At 43.6% G+C, this 24,060-nt stretch overlaps 1 protein-coding gene and 1 long non-coding RNA gene across 8 annotated transcripts in view; both read left to right on the top strand.

Annotated features, from left to right (window-relative positions):
- The window catches only part of CHL1 (cell adhesion molecule L1 like), a 223,229-nt gene that overhangs the window by 161,962 nt on the left and 37,207 nt on the right, over positions 1 to 24,060 (top strand). For all 7 annotated transcript variants that reach the window (XM_083723259.1, XM_083723255.1, XM_083723261.1 and 4 more), the window contains 7 exons: positions 51 to 232; positions 10,987 to 11,118; positions 11,287 to 11,433; positions 13,343 to 13,454; positions 15,887 to 16,038; positions 17,781 to 17,946; positions 22,915 to 23,039. In XM_083723259.1, the coding sequence (XP_083579385.1) occupies positions 51 to 232; positions 10,987 to 11,118; positions 11,287 to 11,433; positions 13,343 to 13,454; positions 15,887 to 16,038; positions 17,781 to 17,946; positions 22,915 to 23,039 (1,016 nt within the window). The remainder of the gene's footprint in view (positions 1 to 50; positions 233 to 10,986; positions 11,119 to 11,286; positions 11,434 to 13,342; positions 13,455 to 15,886; positions 16,039 to 17,780; positions 17,947 to 22,914; positions 23,040 to 24,060) is intronic.
- The window catches only part of LOC310838183, a 196,218-nt gene that overhangs the window by 134,951 nt on the left and 37,207 nt on the right, over positions 1 to 24,060 (top strand). The window lies entirely within an intron of this gene.

Genomic DNA, 24,060 nt, shown 5'->3' with positions numbered 1-24,060 from the left:
ACTTTTTAAAAAAGTTCAATCTTTTCCTGTTTCTTCTTTTCTGGCCATAGTCCAACACCACATCTAACCTGGAGAAGGGTTGACAGAGGCAGGGATGACAGAGGAGTCAGAGAGAATTTTGGGAAGATATTAAAGATAGAACAAGTCACTACAGATGATGGAGGGGTCTATGAATGCATCGCCAAGAATGTTTTGGGAGAAACGAAACATCAGTTCACAGTGGACGTCGAAGGTATTGTGATCTTATTAATGATGCTGTTTGATATATGTTTGGTAGTTGAATTCCATCCTTCCAGGCAGTGCTACTATTCTCATTCATATCAGACTGTAAATCAGGCTTGTCAAACATGTGTTATTCCTGGCACAACAACAACTATGTCGTGTTCTTTGCCCAGTATTTGACACACCTGGGTGGTGGGAAGCCTTCACCTTGGTGGATTACAAGTTGCTCAGACCTTATTTAAACCAGTGATTTTTAAAAAGGCTGTGCACCATAAAAATTATATAAAAATAATTTGAATATTTTCAAAAGCAGATTACATTTATAAAACAATGTGATCAACATTCTGTGCAACTTCCAAGTTCTACACTGGAGTTAAACCACTCAGGGCATCTGACAGATGTTTCAAACCTTCTTTGAATCATAGAATTGTAGAGCTGCAAGGGACCCTGAGGATCATCTAGTCCAACTTTCTGCAATGCAGGAATATGCAGCTGCCCCGTATGGGGATTGACATCACCACACTCTAATCAACTGAGCTATCCAGTTGGTCCCATATAGATTCTGCCACATATGTCTAAGAGAAATACTTCAAGAATTCACGAGAAATTCTGTGTGAAACAAGGTAGACATAGCTTGTATTTATTTATATTCATATAACATGCCCAAGAAAGCATACATAGGATGGCAGTGCCAGTGTAATGTAGCCTTTTTCAACCTTGCGCCCTCTCATTGTTGAACGCCAATTCACATCAGTCCCAGCCAGTGTGGCCAGTAGACAAGGATGATAGGTAAAGGTAAAGGGTAAAGGGACCCCTGACCATTAGGTCCAGTCGTGGCCAACTCTGGGGTTGCGGCGCTTATCTCGCTTTATTGGCCGAGGGAGCCGGCGTACAGCTTCGGGGTCATGTAGCCAGCATGACTAAGCCGCCTCTGGCGAACCAGAGCAGCGCACGGAAATGCCGTTTACCTTCCTGCCGGAGCGGTACCTATTTATCTACTTGCACTTTGACGTGCTTTCGAACTGCTAGGTTGGCAGGAGCAGGGACCGAGCAACGGGAGCTCACCCCGTTGCGCGGATTCAAACCTCCGACCTTCTGATCGGCAAGCCCTAGGCTCTGTGGTTTAACCCACAGCGCCACCTGCATCCCTAAGGATGATAGGACAGGTGGTCAAAAATATATGAAGAGCCCCAGGTTGGGGAAGGCTTTATTAAGTGTCTATGCTGCCCATAAAACTAAGTTCTCTGGGCAGTTTACAGAATATTAAGGTGGTTTACAAACCATTGATTCTAAAGGATACCATGCGATTGGATTTTTTTCTGGTTCCATAGCTTGAAAATAGAAATATGATAATGCTATCCTGATGCAGGCATCATGGATCATTCTTTCTAATCGCCTGAGGAAATTACCTCAGAGAGGGAGGGAGCCAGGGAAGAGAATTGCCAGTTATTTCCTATCACTTAAGCAGAGAGTGTGAACTCGTGCTGCGTTGCGCCAGTGTGAGTGCTGTGTCGTCAATGGATTTCAGTCGTGCAATTTTGCTATAGTAATTCTATCAATCTGCAAGCTCAGCAAATACATGTTCTTACAGTGAATAGCCTTTGAAATGACACACTTAACGGGAACAGTCCTCCAGCCGTGCATTTCATTGCTGCTTCTGGAACAAGTCACAGAAGCATTGCAGCTGTACTGCTGTCAGCTAGACCTCAAAAGAGAGAAGCATTATCTGAGGTTGAGAAAAAGATCGAGGTTCAAGTGCTTCCGTTCCAGATAAATAGTTCAAATAAAGCAATATGGGATTATGGTCTTAAATTGTACGGGAAGAGTTTTCTACCTCATACCTTCACAGGAGTCGAAAGCCATATCTACACATGGAAAATAGAGAGGCAGCCACTACCACAGGGGAAGCTGCAGGGGTGGGGAGGGTAGGATAATACAGAGAAGCTGCAGGTAGGAAAATAAACACACACACATCCTAGTCACCATTTCTGTTCCAATGTGCATCAAGATTTCATTGCATACATTTGTAGTGACCATATAAATGACCTTAGATGTACTTGACATATGAAGAGATAGCTTTTTATGGTTTTCCATGCAACCAAGTTCTGACCATGCAGTAAAAGTAGTAATTTATTATTTATACCCTGCCCATCTTTCAGGGCTTCCCCAGCTACTCTGGGTGGCTCCCAACAGGATATTAAAAACAAAACCAAAAAAAGATCAAACATTAAAACTTCCCTAAACACAGCTGCCTTCAGATGTTTTCTAAAAGTCAGATAGTTGTTTATTTCCTTGACATCTGACGGGAGAATGTTCCACAAGGCGGGTGCCACTACCGAGAAGGCCCTCTGCCCTGGTTCCCTGTAGCCTCACTTCTCTCAGTGAGGCAACCACCAGATAGCCCTTGGAAATGGACCTCAGTGTCCGGGCTGAATGATACGGATGGAGACACTCCTTCAGGTATACTGGGTCGAGGCCTTTTAGGGCTTTAAAGGTCAACACCAACACTTGGAATTGTGCTCAGAAACATACTGAGAGCCAATGTAGGTCTTATATGGTCTCGGCGGTCGCTCCCAGTCACCAGTCTAGCTGCTGAGGTAAGCCCTCTCACACATGTGCCTGCCATTGACACAGACTGAACATGTCCACTGACCATGAGAGTGAACCTTATGCACACATCCCAACATGCAGGAGCTCTTCAGCATGATGTGAGGGGCTGTCCTCCTCCTTGTCAAGACCTTTCTTACAGTCACCAAATGTGTGTCCAGTGATGCAGGTGGCTTGGTCAGAAGCTAGCCTACTCAGCTCTAAGATACCATCACATTGGCTTTTAACATATGGACATGGTCATTGGAATTCCCTCCCACACACCCAGTTAGTTGTATGGACAAAGTAATGGGTAGAACTCCACATGGGGCCAATATGATTGTTCCACCAGTGCAAGCATTTCTTTTTGCCAAACAGAATGCTCTTCTCTGTGCATGTGCCCTGTTTTGGGGGTTCTCCCAATGTGCCAGAGCAGATTTGGGTGACACAAGTAGAAGAAATGAGAGAAGATCTATTTAGCACAAGCAGGTGTCCTTGTACTGGCTTCTACTAGCACACTGAGTTTGTTGCATCTGGGCCAATGTGTCTAGGTAGATGGCAAATACAGTGTCAAATATAGTACTATGTGGACCCACCTTTGTCGCAGAGGTTGGGCTGTCTGGCCTCTGGGCCCAATGTGATCTGTGAGGCTTAAATCCTTTTCCCCTCCCACCTCTACACAGAACAGCAATTGGACTTGAAAAAGCATTTTCCCACCCAGCCCTACTCCCTTGTGGGAAGCATTTTTTGGGAAGGGTTGTAGCTGATGAAGGAAGGACTAGCGCTCCACTCTCCACACAATGTGATGTCCCTGCTTGAAATTGACCACAATGGGAGTCTTTTGCCATGCCTAATTATTTGGGGAGGGGGCACCTGTCATTGTGGAAACTACTGCAAAGACAAATGATTATATAAGGTGAGCCATAAAGGCAAGTTTCAGCCACCTACCTTCTTTTTTTACTACCTACCTAAAAGAGCCATGTAACAGATGTAGGTTGTTCCCCAAGATGGGTGCCACCACAGAAAAGATCCTGTTTTCTTGCAGCTAGTCATTTTGCTTTCTAAGGATTACAAATCTGAAGTAAGGCCTCCAATAATGGACAAAGTATGGTGGGGTGGAGGTGGGTGGGTAACATATGGCAGAAAACAGTCCTTAAGCTTCCCAGCCAGTTGCAGTGAGCAGCAATATCAAGTAATAAAACTGCCTGGCCTTCTGAGGAAATGAGTGCAGAGAGCATTAAATTGCACACATCTGTCTCCTGCTTGATTTTAATATTTATCCCACTCTTTTCATCTCCCTGGTATCAGAGGAAATTCAGGAATGAAATAAGCATTTCAAATATTTATGATGCATCTTCTTGTTACTTTTTAAATTGCTGGGACACTTTTTAAAAGAAAAAGAAAATAAGCACTAGCATTGCTGTGCTTTTCTATTTGACTTTATATAGCATTTATCATGCTGCACAGGAGTGTGTGTGTGTGTATGAGAGAGAAAGAGAGAGAAGAGAGAGAGAGAGAGAGAGAGAGAGAGAGAGAGAGAGAGATGCGGGTAGGGAGAGTGCATAGGGCAATTTGCACTACTGCAAATTGCTGACTTGGAAATCATTCCAGATGGCTTGGAATGTCTCTACAGTCGTTGAATATCTTAACAATCTGGCTGAGGATTTTTTTATATTTTTTTACTGAAAAACTGAAGCTGTCTTCAAAAGCGAACTGCAGGAGCTGCAAAAGCAATCAAATGCCAAGGAAGTCGCAGCAATTAAGCGGCATAGAATAATGGCTGCAGATTCAGATGAAAATTATTGCCTCAGTTCGTTAAGATGCACAGATGCAAATGCATCCATACCACCACCCTGTGCCCAAACAGTGTAGTGTGGATAGTTTTCCCCCCACCCTCTCTTTCTGAGCATGGAAATCTATTAAATAAGATCAATGGAATTGACAAGGATTCTGTTTATTATCAGGAGTCTCCCCACCTATGGGAAGCCTGGGCGAAATTGAGCCCAACTCATTTTTTCCCTCTCCTGAGTTTCCAAACGGCAAAATGTCACTGCCATTAATCATGGGCTGACACCTTCCTTCCCACTCCATCACGTGCTAAGGGATCAGTGCTCCTTTGGTGTAAGAGAACTTAGCTGTGCTGACCTCACTGGCTTTAATTGATTCCATTGGCATTGCAGTCAAGTTACAACCAGGCTAAGCTGCTCTGGCTCCCTTCTCTCAAGCACATGGGTGCGGATAGAACATAAATTAAACCCGGAGGTGGGTAACTGGCACTCACGATTTCTTCTTTTTGCACCATGTCTGTTCTCTCTCCTGCTGATAACAGAAACGTGAAAGCCTAGCTATTCACATAGTTTTCTATCGTGTCATTGTGTTGAAAGCACAAGACATTTTCAACAGCTTGCATGCCTCTCAGACACCATCTTAGAATCATTTGGCAACAAAGGCTGCCTGGTTATACATTTTAAGGTGAGTTTGCAGCTAAAGATTAATGGTTTGGTCACCCAGCATCCCCCCTTCCTCCCTCTTGCACAGGTATTTTCATAGGGATTTTCTGCATGGAGTCATCCCTAATAATCCTGGGCTTTTGATTAGAGGTCACATGCCTAAGGTTGCCTACCCAGTTCTTCTGATGGCCAATCTAGTAAAGCTGAAGGGCTGTTAAATGTGGCCTAAGATGCTTCCAGATAACCTGTTTGCAGGGTGGAAAAGATGTTCACGGGTACTGAGGTCTGTGTATGTTTGTGGGTGCCCAGGATCTGTTTAACTAGGATCCTTTTAGGTTTATAATGGATGCCATACGGCCATTTCATACATCACACAATGGTAAAGTAGGGTGATCATTTAGCATATGTTCAGTAGGGAACTGTAGCCTATCAAATCTCCGAGAGTAGCTACATGTTTTTCATTTCCAGGCGTACACTTAAAATATCTTTAAATGCACTGTATGAAATGACCTGCATTTATGCACTCCAGTTGCAATTCTATGCAATCATTTCTCCAAATCTCCCTTAATTGTAGGAGCTAAGGTAGGAAGTTGAGTGATCCCAGGCAAAAATTTCCATTTAGTTGTTGTTCTTTGCTTCAATGCTGAGGTCTCCAACATGGTACCTGTGAACACCATGGCATCCACCGACAGCTCCTTGGTGCCTGCCAAAACTCCCTTTACCCTCCCAATTTTATTTTATTCTTCTCCTCTCTTTTTTGCTTCGGGGGGAGATATTGGATTATTTTTGTGGAAGGTTGCCTTCTTCGTCTATGTATCATTTGTTTTTATGGGGAGTGTATAGGTATGTTGCCTGCTTTGGATGAGAGGTTCACCCTTTTCTTCTGTGATATGGATATTTTATGGTTCCCACCACAATTTCTTAGATTTCCCTGGTGCCCCCAAAGGCTGAAGACTCCTGATTTAACATGTTGAGTTGCACTGAAATCAGTAACAGGGTGTTTTTTGTGTACAAAGACTCTAATTGTGCCTGACCCTTGCGCAGGTATGCAAGACAAGGTGATGGTTAACAGGGAGCTCGAGAACTCTCATAGTTCTCAAGATTAATCCTCTTATATCCTAATGCCTCTTGAGCTACAAACAAGGCAAGAGATTTAGACTAATGGGAGTACTTTTTGAAAGCAATCTTAGTATTTAAGCCAAATTTTCCTGCGGTTGTAAATAAGCAACCAACACTAAACTACTGAAAAGCACCAATAAGCCCATGTTGGTTAGGTTCCCAGATTTTTTTTTATATTTTTAACGAGCTATTATTTAAAAGAGAAAACTGACTCCTGACATCAGGTTTAGGCATCGTGCAAGTGGATTCATGGAATGCCAAGAAGCAACTTGCTAAAGCTAGGTGAAGGGGGATTGATCACTTAAAAGAATGTCTGACAGATTTCTGTCCAGTTTTTCAAAAGCATCCATGGACTGAGTTTCCAAAATCACCTTGGGCTGATCAATCCATTGCTTGCAACATTTTTCTTGTAGTTAAGATTAGGATGGTGCCAAATGTAGATGAGTCATTTCTCACCTTTTTTTAGCTGCCGAGAAATCTGCTTGGCTTTTTTTGTGGGTTTATAGAAATGGGTTGTGTCCAATACTCATCCTGCTCAGAGTAGACATGTTGAAATCAATGAACTTGGAGTTAGACAGGTCTATTAACTTCAGTGATTCTGCTCTAAGCAGGACTAACATTGGATACAACCAGAAAGTGCCCAAACCCACTACGATTGCTATGCATACATTCTTCTTCCTTTTTTCCATGGATATAATTGAGGTTAAATATTGCAGGATGGTTAAACCTTAGACAAAAGTTTACAACCCCCCCCCCCCTTATTATATATCTAGATTACATGTGAGTCTCTGGCATGCTCAGTTTCTACAGAGGTAAATAATAATTTCCCTGCTCTCTTTTCAAATTTGTTTTGTGAGATTAAATGATTAGCACAGCACACCTTGCTCCCACTCTCAAGTTTCATTTACTAGAAAATCTCTTAGTGAATTGAGTCAAGGGTGAGGAGCCACTCTTGGCTGGAGGGCCTGATCTAAGTGTGGTCAACCTTTTATGGCCCACTATGGCACAACTTTGAGAATTGGGAATTTCCATTTTGCCTACTCCGGAAGAGAAGTGTGCCTGCTTGTTTTTAGACTGCAATGTGTTAATCTATCATTTATTTATTTTGAAGATGTATCCTCTGCCTTTCAATCAAATGATTCTCAAGGTGGCTTTCAAGCAACAGGTAATGGCATCCCCAGTTGCCCCCCCAAAAAAGTTCAGAATTCTGTTAAGAATAGATAGATAGATTCTTTATTGTCATTACACAAGTGCAACATTGCACAAGTGCAACGAAATTGGATATAACGAAATAAGAATATACTCAAGCACACACAGCAGCCAGCCCTTAGTCTTCCAGCTGATAGATGGGGATTCCCTTTGGTTCTGCAGTCCCAGGGAGGACAGTTGGAGGCAGTGGTGTAGTGTGGGCAGTAGTCCCAGATGCAAAATTATTAGGGGTGCAAAGTTTCAAGAAAAGGAAAACAGCCTAGCCTCCTCTCTGTGCCTCTTTCTATAGGCAGGGAGCACCTCAAATACCACCAATCCCGGTCCCATGATTGCACTCCCGCACTCTTTCCCCTCCCAAAGCCTTTGCTTCTTCCAATAAGACTATTTATATATTTTCTTTTAATGTTGGGTTGGGGGGGCAGTGGCTGCGATCCACATTGAACTGAAGGTGGAAAGGGAGAAATTGGTAGGTTGTGGTTGCCATGCCAGTGCTGTCACTGGTTACTGGGCACAATACGTGTCTCGCCCCGGGCACTGGCAACCCATGCTATGCCACTGGTTGGAGGCAGCTGCAAGGAATCACAAGTGGGGATGAGCACAATTGCACTCAGGTGCTGCTCAGGTGGGATAAAGCTGCTATGCTAGCTTCAAAGCAGGTGAGTGGCTGTTGCTCTGGAGAGGGTCAAGGCGTTGCTGTGGTCGGCATGATGCAGGCGTGCCAGATTGATTGCCCCAGTGGATTTGCAGAACACCAATCACTCTGAGGCCCTGCCCCTCCTCTCCTTCCAGGTAAGCAACAGTCAGGAACGTGGCACAGCTAGTATTCCTTGTGGACTTCCCACAGTCATCTGGACAGGCATAGTGAGAACAGGATGCTGGACTAGATGGGCCACTGGCCCAACCCAACAAGATCTTCTTACGGTCTTAAGATTTGGGAGGGAGGGAGCAGAAAGGCAAACACTCTATGGCTGCTCCTTGTCTGGCTGGTGTGCTAGGCCAGGTGGCTTTCCTGCTTGCCTTTCTGGGTATCATGGCCTGACCCTGGCCAGCTGCAGAAGCCAGAGGTGCTTCCCTTCTGCTTTCCAGTCCCAGGACTACTTCACGGCCCTAAGGATCACAATGTTTGATTGTAAATGCAAGTTGTTCCGGGAACAGAAAATACCGTCCTCCACCTGCTCGCCATTGTGTGTACTGTTACTTCGCTTGCTCTGCATGTTTCAAACTTCCTTTCATGATTTCGGAGAGGGTCACCCAGTGTTAGGAAACTAGGCAACCCCTGCAAGCAACAACAAATATTGCAATCATTGCCATTGTCACTGAAGATGCAGTGAACGGGGTTTGGGGTAACAAATCACAGGATATCTTATGTCTGCTTCCCCACCCTTTCTCCTTTGATACAAGCAGAGCTGAAAAGGTAATAACAATGCTAATAGCATCACGTGGTGTAAAAGCACAGCCTTTTGAGTTTCCTTTCCTTTTGCAGTTGTTGCCAGAGAGTGCCATCTGCTGGTAACCTAGAATAAAAGAAGGAATTAATATTTCCTTAGGGGAATTTTTAGCTGCATAGCTCTTTTTGGTCCTCCCCCAGGATAATTATTACTATTTTTTAAGGCCAAGCTATACATTATTTAGAAACACAGGAAGCCGTCTTATACTCAGTCAGAGCATTGGTCATTTAGGTCAGCACTGTTTTCACAAACAGAAAGCATCTCTCCACAATTCCAGGCAGACAGAGGAGATGCCAGGACTTGAACCTGGGACTTTCTGCATGCAAAGGAGATGCTCCACCACTGGCCTCCAAGGCTTCTGTCAGGTGCCAGCGTGGTTGCTCGAGAGTGAACAGGCAAGACTCCCACCGGTCTTTTCCAGGCTTTATTATCTGTACAAAACCTTTACAGTGCAGAGCATCTCAAGTCCATGTCTGCTCAATCGCTAGCAGAATCTGGTAGTGGGTGGTCCTTAAACTTTCCCCAGCATAGCAGTCTTTTGACTCCCATCCTACGCCTTCCCTCTCTGCGCATAAACTAGCTGGGCAAAAGGGGACCTGCCTCCGCCTCGCTTTGCTCAGGCTTGGTGTTGCGGCTCTCTCTAGCATCTTCCAATCCCTGCATCCCTTCCCCACTGGAGGCGGGGCCTCCCTCCTCTCCGGAGGAAGAGCTGCTTCACACAATCTTCGGAGGCTCCCTGTAACCCAACTGCCCTTCCACCTCTCACCTCTGAGCTGATGGCAGTTCCCTGGCAGCTTCCTTCTTTTATTTATTTATTATTTTTATTTATTGCATTTATATACCACTTTTATCTTCCAAGGAGCTCAAGGTGGTATACATGGTTCTCTTCCTCCCCACTTCCTCCTCACAACAACCTTGTGAGGTAGGTTAAACTAAGAGATGGTTGACTGGCCCGAGGTCATCCAGTAAGCTTCATGGCTGAGTAGGTATTTGAAGCTCACTCTCCTAGGTCATAGTCCAACACGCTAACCATAAGGACAGCTTCTCTTAAGAGAATGGTTACAGTGAAGGGGATTTGGATGAAGGCTGTGTTTTATGGGGGAAAGGATCTAAAAACCTGTACTTCGCATTGATTCCCCCATGAACTTTTCTGCTGTATTAAGCTTCTATTAGCCACAGAGAAGAAAACACACAGGTACAATGTGGGGGCCTATATATTTCATCCTCCGTGTCTAACAGGAGCTTCAGGGGAATGGAGAGTTTTTATTGTGAAATCTGTGTGGGTGAGAAATGTGTATTTTTGAAAAACCATTCTGCCAATCCAAATCAGATTCTCCCAGCGGTTTCTAAGAAAAATACAGCTGGTCATGACTATTGCATATAGCACAGTAGCTCCCAAGGTGGGCAGTAGGATTACCTAGGGCGACTTTAACAGGTAAGTGAGCAGCAGGCGGCGCTAGAGGTGAAAATGGCTTTCAGTATTTGAAAACCACTGCATCAGGTTCATCAAGTTTGTTAAATTAATAAACTACATAGTTTTAACTGGATTTTGAATAAGTGTGCAATTAAATGGTTGTTGTTTCAAATTTTATTGTGTTATTATTTTCCTGAGTGGGTAGTGCAAACTGCTACTCTGAATAATGCTATTTATAGGGTAGGGTAAGGGGCACCGATGAGTTTATGGAACCAATGGGGCAGTGGTATGAATAAGTTTGGGAACTATTGATGTAATGTGTAACTTGAATGATACTATATGGGCCATTTTTTCCATTATTATTATTTTGCCTAATTGCAGACTATATTATATGCAATTTCTATAGACATTCTATAATTGTAAAGCGCTTCATCATTTTAGGTGCCTTACTGTGGTTGTGGTGGTGATGTTAATCATGTGTCTGTCTGCCTTTGACTCACAGCCATGGCTGAAAGACGACTCTTTTCTTTCTCGACAGAGCCACCCATATGGGTAACGAAACCCAAAAGTGGGGTTTACGGTGTTGGCGAAAGTTTTGTACTGTTGTGCCAAGCCATTGGCTATCCTGAGCCAACGATAAAGTGGAAAGTGAATGGCAGGTCTCTTGATGGTAAGGACAAGGTGCAAAACATCCAGTTTGTTCTGCTGGGAATAATAGTAGTAGTAGTAGGAACAACAACAACGGGCAAAATGGACGAGAGCTTCTCTCTGAAAGCCCACATTCCCAGGAAGGCACCGTTTGGCTTACTGTGATCCTGTATCCTATTGTTTTTGGCAGAGGCAGAAATAAAATCCAACAGGGCTGTTTTTTCAACAAGGGAGATCAGCGTCACTGACCTAGAGCTGCAAGACAGTGCCGTGTACCAGTGCGAGGCTACAAACAAGCATGGCACCATCCTCGCCACAGCAAACATCAATGTGCTTAGTAAGTCTTTCCAGCTTTTCGCAACATGCATGGAGTTCAGTGGAAGAGTGCCTCGGCATGTAAAGACCCTGGATTCAGTCCCTGAATCCATAAGATCCAGGTCAGAAACCCTGGAGAGCTACTGCCAGTCATTACAGAAGACAATCTTGAGCTAGGTGAACCAGTGGTCCGACTCAGTATAAGGAAGCTACCCGAGTAAACTAGGCCACTCTAGGGCTCAGTTTCTCTTCCAACTTTGATAACAATAGGACCAAGGGGATGAAAGAGCATCTCACCTGGAAGATCCTTGGGCACAGCTAGTGGCTTTGTTTTTTTAGTAGTGACTCATACAAGTATGGTGACTGGAAAGAGTTCTGTCATCTGCCCCAAGGAAGCAATGGGTAGGACTCCCTTCTGTCTTATACTATTCCATTCCTTCTTTCCATTATACAAAACTGCTTCAGAAGGCTCTGAGTGGCTTGTGACAATATTTAAGACAGGCATGTCCAAAGTCCGTTTCAGGGGCCTAATACAGCCTGCTGGTCAATTTATTTCAGCCCCTGTGGCAGTATATGTCCTGGGGTGAAATCCTTAAAAAAGCTCAACAACTTGGTCAGCCCATACACATGTTCACTTCATCAAATCTGGCCCTCTTTGAAAAAAAGTTTGGGCACCCCTGATTTAAGAGTTTGGCATTAACAAGGAGGCAGAAGGGGAATTCCCTCCATACCCCAGGTGGTAGTTCATGAGGCAATTTGCTGAAGGTCTAAAGCAAAGAGAGGGAACCTCAGGCACAGGGGCCGAAAGCAGTCCTCCAGGTCTTACTCTCCTGCCCTCCACAGGCCCCATCCCTCCCCATCTTTTGCACCCACCTTGAGTGTTTCTGCCTGGCAAGAAATGTGTCCTTGAATTCTGGCAATGCTTCTTGCTTGCGTGGACAGATGGGTTGTGTTGGGGGTCTATGCAGAAACAAGCCTACTGTCCAAAGGTTAAATGTACATTTGTTGCTCCACCTACTTTTGCTTCTGGCTCCTCCCACCATGGACATGTCCCTCCTGGAGGTTTGTGGCCTATGGGCTGTTAAAGGTTTCCTACTCCTGGTCTAGAGGCAGCTTCCAATGAGAAACCCTTAGTTAACCGACTAACCAATACCCAAGGAGGAGAGGATTCCCATCTCCTTATGAGAGATTGGTCAACAGAGGCACGGGATTGGTCAACATATAACAAACATGGTCTAGCATGGGTCACGATTTCAGTACTTTTCACTGAACACTGCTAGCCACTCAGCAACCACATGCCTAAGCTAGCAGCTGCTATCTTGCAACACCTTCTGGCCAAGGCATGAAAGTCCCGTCAGCAGAGTTGGCTCACTCAGAGTCCATAATCTGACCAGATTGCAGCAATACAACAGTGCACCTAAGGGGGCAGCCGGCTTGCTTGAGGGTGCTAGTCAGTCTGCATGGCATCCAAGCTCTGTCTTGCAACCACTCGCTACTGCTCTTCCCAGCATCTGCTGCCTGTGGTGGCCGCTCACTCTGCCTAATGGTTGCACCAGTTCTGCCCCCTCAGTCTTGTTTGCTGCTGCTTTCTTCCTCCAAGAAGCTGCCTCACGAGTTGTTACTGCTGCCCACAAAGATAGGGGATCTCTTGCTCAAAGGGACAGATGGGATGTCCTGTCTCAATAGTCATTCTTCCTCTGGACAGTGAGTATGATGTTAGATTGGGCTGACCATTACAAAAAAGCATCCCTCCACCCTGGTCTGAATAGCAAGTGATTTGTAAACATCTGAGCCTACTCCTAAGTGCAACTAATTTTGCTGGATTCTAGACAGCAATGTTTTCCCAACCCCATGGGATGGCAGGTGTTTCTAAATCCAAGCTATTTATAGATCTGTAGTTCTAACTTTTTTGTCGTTGTTGACATTTGCAGACATTCCTCCAGAAATGTTAACTCCAGATGGTGAAGAATATGTTGCGGTTGTGGGTTACCCAAGCCGCCTGTACTGTCAGTTTTTTGCTGTCCCATCACCTGATGTTACTTGGTAAGCTCATTTTAGTTCTTTCCTCATGTTCATAGGCTGCTGTTGGCATTTCTGGCTGCAGAGATGTAGTTGCATTAAATCTCTATTGATTTTTTTAAAAAAATCAATCCAATAAAAATTGCTGTCATAGGATGCCAAAGATGATCCAAATATACTTATACTTTAAAAGTTTCAAAGAATAATATGCCAAGGTTAATGAAATCCCACATTGTTTGTTAGTAATGGAAATGATAAGGTCCCCCATGAGGTGGTGTTCCATTTCCTTTATCTTCAGGAAGGCAAAGGTCAACAGAGCTTAGTTTGCTCAGAGGCTTTTCTTGCACAGGTGCAATTTAGATGGCTTAATAAAAAGCAAATGTTAGTTTTGAAAAGATAACAAAGAACACTTCAGAATTTAACTTGTGTTTCTTCATTCTTTAGGGAACTTTGTTGTGTACTAGGCCCATTTTCCTACTCAGGATCTGTTATTGTCCTCTAAGAGGCCCTGTTGGCCAAAGTATAAACCTGATTGGTTATAATCTTGGTTTCCGTGAAAAGCTAGCAGCAGCTCCTCTGAGTAGTTACAACTGATTGAGTACCCTAAACCAAACCACTAGACACCTGATAATCCAGAGAAAGAGAACGAGGTTGAGAAGGAAATGCAAACATCTTACCATTCACCCCAAAATGGGTCAATAAACTTAGTGACTATTGTAAGTTGGGTCCTCCATCATGAAGGGCACGTGTTGCGGTGAGATCACCAAAAACTGCCTCACTGTTGTGGGGCAGGACCGTTTGGATGGCCACAATGCCCCATTGGTTGCCCCTCTGTTGCTGGGGCAGAAATTTGGCCAGTTGGGTTGGCTATTGGCTTCTGAGGGGCTACTTAAGCTGCTGCACATTGCTGGAGAGTTTCACTTTCTTGCGACGTGCAGCAGATCACCTGCCCTCCTCTCCCTATATTTAGGGTTGTTCTTATGACCTTGCTATGCCTGTCATGGGGTCGTCTGTTTTGGAGCAGGGGCTCGGTAGGAATTTTGCCATTTGGCTGATTGGCTGGTGCCACTTGGTTTTTGCCTACCATGTAGCAAATCGTCACAACTTTGTAAGGTTGGCAGTTAGGCATTTGGTTCAATGTTTTGGGGAGGGGACGTGGTTGGCTGTGCCGGCCCCTCCATTGCTGCTGCTAGGGAATTCCATTAAAGGAATCCAGGGACTCACCTTGCTTTTGTCCGAACCCTGTCAAGGGGCTAGGGCCACACCAGAGCCCCTGGGAGCATCTGGAGTGAGCTGGAGCGTTTGGAGTTAGCTGTGAGATCCAAGGAGTTCTCGCTCCCCCAGGATGCTTTCCCTTACCGACATATGGTGGTGCCCAGTGTCAGTCCTGTTCAGGTAGTCTGGAACTAATGCCTAAGCAACCACTCACATGCTTTAATCAATGAAGTTGTAGCCAAATTTAATGCTAAAAACCTTAAACTAAAATCTGTGTCTATTGTGACTTCATTTGGGGGTGGTTTTGGGGGTCTTCACCTGCAAGTGAATATTTATGAAGGACCAAGGCTTTGTAAGTATACACAGAAAATTCTTGAAAGGCTCTGCTATTTCCCTCCTTATTGTCTTACACAAAACATATGCAGCAGAAGGAGAAGGCAGGAGCAGCAAAAGCTGGGTCTAAAGCTGAACATCTTTTCTCACATAAAGACTTGTCTGCAGCAAAAAGCAGAGGCTTTGCATGCCAACTCTTGGCCATAAGTATGCTTATGAGGAGCATTGATTAAGGAGGATCCAGAAATCCCACTCCTGGAATTCTGCGATGGCTAATGCTCAAAACAAATACACTGAGTTTAATTAAATGAAAATATGGTTGAGTAGCATTCAAAAATGCATTTAAAAGTGCACTATGGTTTGACACAAAACCATAAAAAGAAGAATCTGTTGTTAGAGTATGGAACTAGCCAATCATCCTAGATATTCTGATGTGGTGGTGAGAAATTTTGGGACATGGCCACTGTGGGAAGAAGGTGCATATTCATTCTGACAGTGAAGAAAACCATTTCTGGGAAAATGAAATCAAAGGTAAATTCCACACTGTACATTTAAAGCGCATTTATTGCACTTCAACAGTTATGAGACTCATGGGAACTGTAGTTTACTCCACAGCACCCTTAACTAACTTTGGCTTTCTTTGGGTGAAGCCATGTACTTTAAAAGCACGGTGTGAGTGTGACCTTAATTCAAAAGTATGTAATTCCAGTTCATTCAAAGACAAGTCTTCCTTCATTTATGAGCTGTAGCATCTTTTCAGACTGAAAGAAAGAAATGTCTATATTGATTTATAGCCATTGCCTTGCTTCTGCTTCCTATCATGGTGGTTAAGCTAAGACCTGGCTGCCCTGACATTCTCATAATCTCTAACCGCATGAAATAACTTGTGGTTCTGGTTTACTTCCTAGGACTAAAGATTACGACATGCAGCACCTTGATCCTGATCAGAATGGAACCCTGGAAATCAGAGTAACGAGAAAGGAAGATGCTGGGTCTTATACTTGCTGGGTGAAAAATTCTGCTGGGAGACGTGCTATCACTGCTACCCTTACTGTCAGAAGTAATTCTTCCTATGAACACAAGTTACTATTAAAAATCTGATTGCTTTAGCCTCATGTATAGATGTGAAAAACGCCCCATTTCATTCTGAACACAATTCCATCTCCCCAAACAATGGTATCACACATTGCATCAGAAGCAACTATGCAATTTTCTTAATGGATGTGCTTAACTCACAACATTCCCTATTCAAAACCACAAATATAATTGCATAATGCAGCAAAATATGTGTAATGCAGTATAATGCTGTTTGCACTTTAGAAAATTGCCATAATTGTATATTGTTTCTGATTTAAAGGCTGGTTGATCACTAGGGATGTTCCCCATTCAAAAGGAGAGACCTGATGCTGATATTAATAATGGTTGTGGAGTTTCCTCAATGAAACACTATTTTACACAGTGAATGGAACAGACTGCCTTGGGAGGTGGCAGCTCGTCTTTGGTGGAGGTATTTAAGCAGACGCTGCACAACCCAATTTCAGGGACGCCGTAGTTGCATCCTGAATTGAGCAGTGGGTTAGACCTCTAAGGTCGCTTCCAACTCCATGATTCTATGTGCCAGCACTTTTTTTTAGTAGATCAGCAAAAGTTATTTGTGAACCTATTGCTTTCCTAGGTCACATATCCACAAGAGCAAATTAATCACATTTGCTGACATTGAGTAAAATGTTGCTCATCTTCACACCAGTGCTTTCAATTCATGGGAGATGGGTCAAGGGACCATGAACCATTTGCCTTTTGTGATTTCTCCCTTCTCCCTTCTCTCCCTTCTCTACTGTTCTTAGCAAAGGACAGGTGGGACATGATTTGGCTAAACTGGAGGTGGGATGGGAACTCAGGAACTATGAATTTCATAAAGGGCCCTGCTATATTTCCTACTCATAGCGCAGTGCCATCCCACACTGCAGGGGCAAACGTGTGAATAACTGAGATCCCACACCACAGGTGTGTCTTTCACTCTAGGGATGGCAAAATAATTCAATTCAGTTTGAATTTTAATGCGAGTGTATCCAATTCACATTTTCCGTAACAACTTGTGAACCAAAACAAAGCTGTCCTTCCAAATTTGCAGCTCTCCATATTTTGTGATTCAGTTCTTCAACTGATTGATGACGTAAAAATGGAGGGGGAAATCGTACAGAATGCATTTTATTAGGGGAAATGGCTTGCAAAAATCTGTATAAGAAACAATGGCATACAATTGCACAAGGATTTCTTTTAAAGTATATAGAAATATGGAGGACCGAACTTAAGACTGAGAAAGCAAGAAACCTAGAAAAGCCAAAATCGACAGATTCACTCATCCCTGTTCTCATATGTTTCACTGGAGAGCTTTTCAGGAGTCAGTCTGAACAATGAATGATGGCCAAATAACTCTGGCTCACTTATAAAATGTGAAACTAATTTAGTGCTTCTGAGGAATGTCAAGGGGAAAGTAAAAGGGTTTCAAAAGGAACAGTGACATTTCTCTGGAAAATCTGTACAACCCTCTGTTATCCTTGGAGTTTACCTAAACCAAAATTTGAAGCAAAGCTGCTAGTCATTCCTGGGTGAACTATACAAGGGCAGCCAAAAGTATTTCAATAAGACAGGTGAAATTTCTCAAAGGCATGCATCATTATCATATGCAAAACGGGATTGATAAATCCCCTATTCTTATGCGAAGGAATGGCACAAGGACTGTAAAGCAATTTGCTCATTGTATACATGAACAAACGGCAAATGTCTTTCTTCACTTATTAGATGCTACCAAAATATCTGTTCTGCCGAAGAACCCACAAATTTTGAAATCACATCCAGTTGCATTGAAATGCCATGCTGAGTTTGACTCCCATTTGAAACACCACTTTCAAATCTCTTGGAGAAAGGACGGAGAGGAGCTTGTAAAGAATGACACAGAGGATGGGAGGTAACAAATGAGAGTTTTCTTCTTATTCTGCTTTCTTTTTACATAAATAATTTTTATTCATGGGAATATGATTGTGCACTTATGGTCCTTCCCTAATGGGCAGTGTGGCGATCACACATGGACGTTTAACGATCTATTGATCCCTGTGCCACCACTGTGCTCACTTCCCCGTTGGCACCAACCCATTACTCTCGGGTAAAACACTGAGTCCAGACAGTTGTTAAAATTGAACCAAATAAACAAGTTTATTTTATAAGTATTAACAAGTTTATGGTTTCTCATATAATTTTTTTTGTCAGCTTCTTAACTTTAGTTTCTTTACCAGCCTATACCATCCTAATACCTTCTGACTGATTATATCAACTGTTTGACTGACTCCTCTTAACAGATTCTCTCACTCTCCCACATCAGACTAGCCCAACCCACAGACCTATCCTCTCTGTCTCTTCTCTAACTCCAGACTGACTTCTCAACCACCCTAACTCTAACTCCTCCCCTTGGGTTCCCATTGGTTAGTCATTTGACAATTAGTTAACCCTTTCCTTATGAATCCAGTATGATGCCATACACCTAGGAGGGCAAACGCCACAGGCAGCTTCTAATGACTGTTGATTCTGGCATCAAATAGTTGTAGTTGTTTCTTGTGCTGTAATCCTCTGCAGCAGAGAGCCAGGCACAGTGAGGTCTTATATGAGACTTCCCATTGATTTCCACAGGAGTGTTTAAAATATCACCACCCCTTTTGCAGGAGTAATAACATAGGCAAGCTTGGGTCAGCAACAAATAAGTGGAATGGGATGTTTTACACCATACTTTTTTTAAAAAAAAATTTAAATATGGAACGCTTCACAAATTTGCGTGTCATCCTTATGCAGGGGCTGTGCTAATCTTCTCTGTATTGTTCCAATTTTAGTATATGTGCTGCCGAAGCGTGCATGTTTTACACCATACATGTATGTGTTGCTTTCAGAGTGACAGTGGATCAGCAAGAGGCTGTAGCCCAATAGCAGAACACATCTGCTTTCATGAAGAAGGTTCCAGGTTCAATCCCTGGTGTCTCCAAGTTGGGCTCAGTGTCCCCTGTCTGGGAGATTAATACAGACATGATTAAACTGGAGGGATTCAGTATATGTTAGATTCCTATGTTCCTAGCGGCACCCTGGGTTTGGGGAGTTATGCTGTGCCATTTAGCAGGTGGATGTTGGAGACAGTATCACATACCGTGAGGCATGCCACTTGCCTTTCTCATGGCCTCATTTTTATTTATTTTTAATTTTTTTAATTTTTTGCAACACAGACATAATGGATTCGGAGAAGCGTCCATTGGGAAAAGTCGCACCCTGCGACAGAGAAAGTGCCTCCATCGGAGGAAGCTTCTCTTCCTCCAAGCCAATGCAGATCTACCTAACAGTGCTGAGCACTACTGGGATAATGTGCATTGAGTCTCCAGATATTTTGGACTACAGCTCCCATGATCCCTGACTATTGACCATGCTGGCTGAGTCTGATGGAAGTCATAGACCAAGATATCTGGAGGGCACCAGCTTGATGAAAGTTGCTCTAAAAGCATTACATAAACCATTTTTTAAAAAAAATATTCATGTATTTGCAGACTGCCTTTCTGCCCACTTGAGCCCTTCAGAAACTTCCCAGTGCAGAACCATAAAATATACATATAAATCACTATGCAATCCTATCCTGGTACAGTCAACTAGAAAAGTAGAGTATGGGATTAAGGATTCTTTTGGCAGTGGCACATTGTAAGTCCTACAACCCATTGGTTGTCCCTGTATTTTGCTGAAAATATCTAGTTTTTCCTAATGGGGTCAATAGAATATCTCTTGTTGACCTTGGCAAGATGTTGCATGAGTCCTTGAAGCACAGGTGACTAATCTTTGGCCCTCCAGAAGTTGTCAGACTCCAGCTACTATCAGACTCAGTCAGCATGAAACTAGTCCAGCAGCCTCTGGACTGCTACAAAAGGGATAAAATTGGAAAACTGGTAGTCGGTATGGCATGAGAGTCTTAGTCTCAGAGCTGTGGGTCCGAGCCCCACATTGGGCAAAAGTTTTCTGCATTGCAGTGACTGGGATAAATGATTGTTGGGGTCTCTTCCAGCCAGTGTGGTGTAGTGGTTAAGAGCGGTAGTCTTGTAATCTGGGGAACCGGGTTCGCGTCTCCGCTCCTCCACATGCAGCTGCTGGGTGACCTTGGGCCAGTCACACTTCTGTGAAGTCTCTCAGCCCCACTCACCTCACAGAGTGTTTGTTGTGGGGGAGGAAGGGAAAGGAGAATGTTAGCCACTTTGAGACTCCTTAGGGTAGTGATAAAGTGGGATATCAAATCCAAACTCCTCCTCCTCCTCCTCCTCCTCCTCCTCCTCCTCCTCCTCTTCTTCTTCTTCTTCTTCTCTACAAATCTATGATTCTATGAAACTGGAATGACTTTCTATCTCAGTAAGATATAAGCAGCCTTACAGTTCTGCACATAATTTCATAGTTGTCCTGGAAGGACCTCTAGTGGTGAAAGCACAGCTCTAAATCTACATTTTGTATCCAGTAGGCCAGATGTACAGTTATTTTGAATAGGTCAGAACTGAACAAACCAGTCAAATAAACCCACCAAATACAAGTCGTGTTTTGCTGATATCATCACATGTTCAGACTATGAGGTATTTTATTTTGTTAAATAATGTAGCCAGAACAAGTAAAAACAAACAAACCTCCACCTTGTTAATTCATTAAGCATGTACAATGCGGTTTACCAGATTTTGGCCTATGAGCCACATGTGTCCCTGAAATAATTATCTATGGTTTCTGGACATTCTACCAATAATGTTTTCAACATTCCTTTGTATCTCTTTTTTCCCCTTTTGAGTTGTACATATACTGCTTATATATATATTGTTGAAATCTGCTAGAAAGCCTGTTAATTTGGTTTTTTAAATTTCGTTTTTGGGGTGGCGGTTATGAGACAACAGCTGATCATTCCTGGCTTAAAAAGTGCAGATACTATTATCTAAATTCAAGTGCCAGTCAGGAACATAGGGAACTACCTTTTCTCAATATAGCTCAGTGTTGTCACTTCCAGGACTGACTGGAAGTGGTTCTCCAGAGTTTCAGAAATGGTGTTTCCCAGCCCTATCCTGGATTGAACCCATTCCTTTTGACTGCAAAGCTTGTGCTTTTCCACTGAGCTGCAGACCTCCCCTGGTTCACTGTCACTCTGAAAACACATCCATGCAGATGTCCACACTGTTGAAGGGCACATTTAAGCATTGCGTTCCACAAACAGGGCCTTTCAACATAGGGCAAAGTAGATGAAATGTGGAATATCCATGATTGGCTCTCCCAACTTTCCTTTGCATTTTCATGGGGAAAGGGAAGAATTGAATCAGGACTTTTGTGACCCTTAGGGAAGGGAATACTAGCCCTTCCCTTGTGTTGCTTTCCCAATATCAACCCCTCATAGCTATTATTATGTATGCTTCTCCCCCAATGTTACAAGCAATAAATAGGGAGGCCATCGATATTACGTATATAACCAGTGCTTTTTTTCTTAAAAAAATGTTTAGGGATACTCTCATTTTCACTCAAGAAAATTACCATTTTGTAGTTCAAATTGGGAAAAATAAATACAGTAAATGGACAAAGATTCACACAATGTTTAGGGGCATGTGTACCCCCGCGTTCCCCCAGAAAAAAGCACTGTATATGACATAATTTTATTTGTATGCCACCTTTCCACAATTCTAACCATGCTCAAGGTGGCTTACAACACAAAAAAATACATAACTACAACATCAAAAAGTAGCCATAAAGAATAAAGGTAAAGGGACCCCTGACGATTAGGTCCAGTCGTGACCGACTCTGGGGTTGTGGTGCTCATCTCGCCTTATTGGCCAAGGGAGCCGGCGTACAGCTTCCGGGTCATGTGGCCAGCATGACTAAGCTGATTCTGGCAAACCAGAGCAGCGCACAGAAACACCGTTTACCTTCCTGCCGGAGTGGTACCTATTTATCTACTTGCACTTTGATGTGCTTTCAAACTACTAGGCTGGCAGGAGCAGGGACTGAGCAAGAGGAGCTCACCCCATCGCGGGGATTCGAACCGCCGACCTTCTGATCAGCAAGTCCTAGGCTCTGTGGTTTAACCCACAGCGCCACCCGCGTCCCAACATAAAGAATAAATTAAACATTAAAAATATTAGAAGCAGACTGGACAATTTCCACACAAATCACAACAAAATCTAAAATAAAGATACAAAAAACAAACAAACATAACAGCAAAATCCCACCCCCTACACAACAAAACACTCCAGCCCAATAGTTTGTTCAGCAGCCTCAGCTTTTGTAGCTGGAGTCAGTCGGGCCCTCCCATCCCAGGCCAGGTGGAAAAAGGGAACTGATATGCTTTCTGGCCATGCACATGGGAAATAGCATTGTGGGAAGGGTTTAACCCTTCTCTTCCCTTAGTCCTATGGTGCTGATCCAATTCATATCTTCCCCTTGACTTCTATAAAGGGGGAGGAAATGAAACACTGGAAATTTAGATCACATCCATTTCTCATCTTGTCTGGTTTGAACTGTAAGAATTTAGTCATTAGCACTCAGTCTAATCTATCTCTCAGGGTTGTTGGAATGATAAATAAGAATTGTCTAGCACTTTGTGGATTGGGGACTGTAGATGAATAATCTCCAAATTTCCTGAAAGCAGATTACTAGAACTATGGCTGTTATAAGTTGGTACGATTAGTTGCGGGTGCTTGAAACTGTGCTGGTAGTTAATGCTAGCAGTGTGTGTGTGTGTGTGTGTGTGTGTGATGAATTTACTACCTAAAATGCAACTTAAGCATTAATGCGAGCTGCCTCGTGAGAGGATTTCCATGTGCAGGCAAGAAAGCGGATTCAGGATGCTAGTTTTATTATTGCTCTGTCATTTGTGTCTTATTTATACTTTCCTTTGCAGAATAATTATGGAGATGGACACCTTGATTATATCAAATGTGGAATTAGAAGATCAGGGTGTGTACACCTGTGTAGGCCACACATCTCTTGACATTGCCACAGATGATTCCCGCATAACTGTCCTTTGTAAGTAAATTTTAAACCACTGCTTGCATGCTAAGTTATTCTGATGCTTTATTTAAATCCCTCTGGAAAGTAATGGTTTTGTTCTGAAGATTTGGGCCCATTGCAACATCAGTCAGATTTGGCACTATTTATTCACATGCACATTTCACAAATGGCTGCTTTGCTGCCTGACCCTGAGGGCTATGGACAGGGGCAGTGTTGCTTCTGGGGTGAGTCATGGCTTTTGGGCATATGCCATGTGGATGCTAGGAGAGGGAAACACAGGAGACTGTCTAAGGCTCCTCCACCTTCTGCCCCCTTAGCCTCTTCTGATTTCTCAGTGCAAGATTTTCCGTTCGCTTCAGGACTGTGTAGGATTGTTTCTGGCCTGTCTGTTTGTGTGCCCTGCTGACATATTCTTCTGACTCCCTGAAATATGTACCAGGTTGATGAGGAGCCAGTTTCGCAGGCATGCCATTGGATTAGGTTAATTCAATGGCCACATTTAAGCTGGGATAGAATCATAGAATCATAGGACTGTAAAGTTGGAAGGGACCCTGAGGATCCTCTAGTCCACCCCCCTGCAATGAAATAATATGTAGCTGTCCCATACAGGGATCAAACCTGCAACCTTGGTGTTATTAGTACCACACTCTTACCAAGTGAGTTACCCAGGCTACGCATGGGAGATTCACTAGGGAGGGACAAGGGTCGGTGAGCACCGTTAGGCAACTTTTAGGGTGAATGGCAGCTCCCAGCACCTGCCAATCAGGGCTCTGGGACCCTTGAGCAGGATATGTCTCACCTTTGGGGTAACCTCTCTCATTCAGTTGGAGTCGTAAGGTTCTAGGAGGGGTGACTTTCAAAGGCCTCCTGCCCAACTGAAGGGGTGTTTTTCAGTGCAACTCACATATTTATTGATGAATGAGCATCACATAAGAGGGGTTCATTTTTAAACTGGATGAAATCCACCTCCTCCCCCATTTTTCCTTACACGTATTAAAATTCTCCTGGGCTGCCAGTCTCATTACGGCCCTGCAAA

Source organism: Podarcis gaigeae, assembly GCF_964106915.1.
Source record: "Podarcis gaigeae genome assembly, chromosome: 2".
NCBI lineage: Eukaryota > Metazoa > Chordata > Lepidosauria > Squamata > Lacertidae > Podarcis > Podarcis gaigeae.
Note: the sequence above shows the minus strand (reverse complement) of the source record. Positions and strands in the feature narration are given on the sequence as shown.